At 41.4% G+C, this 2,531-nt stretch overlaps 1 protein-coding gene across 2 annotated transcripts in view; it reads right to left on the bottom strand.

The window, feature by feature from the left end:
* Positions 1–2,531, bottom strand: part of RNF212B (ring finger protein 212B) — a 38,641-nt gene that overhangs the window by 2,110 nt on the left and 34,000 nt on the right. For both annotated transcript variants that reach the window (XM_063596464.1, XM_003808095.4), the window contains one exon: positions 2,169–2,230. In XM_063596464.1, coding sequence (XP_063452534.1) covers positions 2,169–2,230 — 62 coding nt within the window. The remainder of the gene's footprint in view (positions 1–2,168; positions 2,231–2,531) is intronic.

Here is a 2,531-nt window from a genome sequence, read left to right as displayed (position 1 = left end):
CTGCAGCAGAGGACAAGAAGGTAGATGTGGGTGTTTATAACAGCAAAAAGGGCAAGCAAGTCTCTCTGAACCTGTTGTATGAAGCTTATCGAGACAGACACCACTGCTTTTGCTTCCCCATAGTTTTCTTCATTGCATGATAACTAACTTTTCCAAACTAGGATTTGCTACATCTAGTGTGACAATCTCTGGAACATTTCAGTAGCTTATGGTGATAATAATAAGGATGAATATTTGAAAATTAAACTATTTTGGAAAATCTGGGACATATGACTACCACACCCAGAGATGACTACCAGGGAGGCAGAGTTCTTAGGCCTCTGAGGAGGTGGCATTTCCTTCAATAACTTTAAAATTTTTTCACATTTTCGTTTTTTGTTTGTTTGTTTGTTTGTTGTTTTTTTGAGATGGAGTCTCGCTCTGTCGCCCAGGCTGGAGTGCAGTGGTGCATCTCCGCTTACTGCAAGCTCCGCCTCCCGGGTTCACGCCATTCTCCTGCCTCAGCCTCCCACGTAGCTGGGACTACAGGCGCCCGCCACCATGCCCGGCTAATTTTTTGTACTTTTTTTAGTATAGACGGGGTTTCACCATGTTAGCCAGGATGGTCTCGATCTCCTGACCTCATAATCGGCCCGCCTCGGCCTCCCAAAGTGCTGGGATTACAGGCGTGAGCCACCACGCCTGGCCCACATTTTCAAAAAATACATAGAATAGTATAATGAACTCATGTGCACATTGTCCATCTTTAACAAATAATTAATGGCCAATCTTTTATTTCTACTCTCCCAGTGTCCCTCCCTACTAAATTACACTGATGCAAATGCCAGACATCATTTGACTTTCCATCCATAAATACTTTAGTATGTACCTATAAAAGAGAAAGGCTATTTTTAAAAACATAACTACAATATCATCATACCAAAAAACTCTCCAATGTTAACAATTATTTAATATCAAATGTCCAATAGATAATTTTGTTCAACTGTCTCATGAATTGTTTTATTTATTTTTTTTACAGCTTGTTTCAGTCAAGATCCAATTAGGGGCCATATATTTGTAGACGGTTTATAGAGCTTTTAAGTCTTTTTTCATCTTAGGTTAATCCCTCCATTTGAGGATTTTAGGGAGGAATGTTATTTCCCCAGTGTTGCCTCTTAAGGCTTAGACCCTAATTTCTTACTGATGAAAATAAAGGGCATCTTGGAATATGGGAGCAAAATGTATACTTATCTTAGTATGAAGGAACTGTGCCTAGGGACACCAGGAGCTTGGAGTGAAAAAGGAGCCTAAATATGCTCAAAACCCAAGCCATTAAAAAAACAAACAAAAAAAGGCAAGACTGGACTTTTATTTTTTTCTTTTTCTTTTTTTTTCTTTTTTTTTTTTTGAGATGGAGTCTCACTCTGCTGCCCAGGCTGGAGTGCAGTGGCGCAATCTCGGCTCACTGCAAGCTCCGCCTCCCGGGTTCAAGCAATTCTCCTGTCTCAGCCTCTCATGTAGCTGAGATTACAGGCACCTGCCACCACACCTGGCTAATTTTTGTATTTTCAGTAGAGAGAGACGGGGTTTTACCATATTGGTCAGGCTGGTCTCTAACTCCTGACCTCAGGTTATCCACCTGCCTCGGCCTCCCAAAGTGCTGGGATTACTGGCGTGTACCACCGCCCCCGGTGACTTTTCATTTAATAGCACTCTTTACAAACCTCTCCTTGTTACCATGCCCTTTACCTTTTGTTGCTGGAATCAGGATCATAGTCCCATAAATTTATAAAATATTATTCTAGCGGTCTCTGGAGAAGTAAATGTGGTTTTTCCTAGTTCAAGTAGTACCTCTACCCAAAAGATGTATTTCATAGAAAATACTTTCTTGTGGAACTACTGAAGATGTCAATGTGTCCACACTTATTTCACGCTGGCCAAGACCTCTCAGTTTAAAGCCTCCCACTACCATGTGACCTCATTTTAAAACCCCAAACCAGGAAGCTAATCTAACAGTAGGAAAAAATCTGAAATTGAGATCATTCTGGAAGATTGTGAACATATAGTTACCAGAGTTGAAACCCATGTCGTTCTTCACTGGTTATATTCCACTACCCTGAGGTATTTAGTGTGCAGGCCTAACCATGTGAGATTTTATGCACAGACAAGTTAGACTAGCCAGGTCTCACCTGCAGGACTGGTAGCTGGAAACTAGGAAGACTCTCTAGTGTAGTTGTGCTCTCCCTCTGAGCTGAAGGATAGAATGGAACAGTGAAAGATAACTTACTTGGGCAGTATCTCGGCAGTGTTACTTTTGGGTCAGGGTAATGAGGTAGTTCTTAAAGGAACACTACTCAGAAGGGGAACACAATCAGCAATTTAAGAGATGGGATATAAAGTCTGTTATTTTCCTGTGAGGACCAGGTACTGGCAGAGAGGTCTGAGATTTAACTATGAGTGGGAAAATAGCCAATATAAATATTTAGGTGAGCTATGGAAGATGGCAGCCTCTTAGCAAGAGGACTGGTGGTACCACCTTTACTGAAAAAGAT

The sequence above is a fragment of the Pan paniscus genome, chromosome 15 (assembly GCF_029289425.2).
Source record: "Pan paniscus chromosome 15, NHGRI_mPanPan1-v2.0_pri, whole genome shotgun sequence".
NCBI classification, from domain to species: domain Eukaryota; kingdom Metazoa; phylum Chordata; class Mammalia; order Primates; family Hominidae; genus Pan; species Pan paniscus.
The sequence above is the reverse complement of the archived record's forward strand: the minus strand, read 5'-3'. Positions and strand labels throughout refer to the sequence as shown.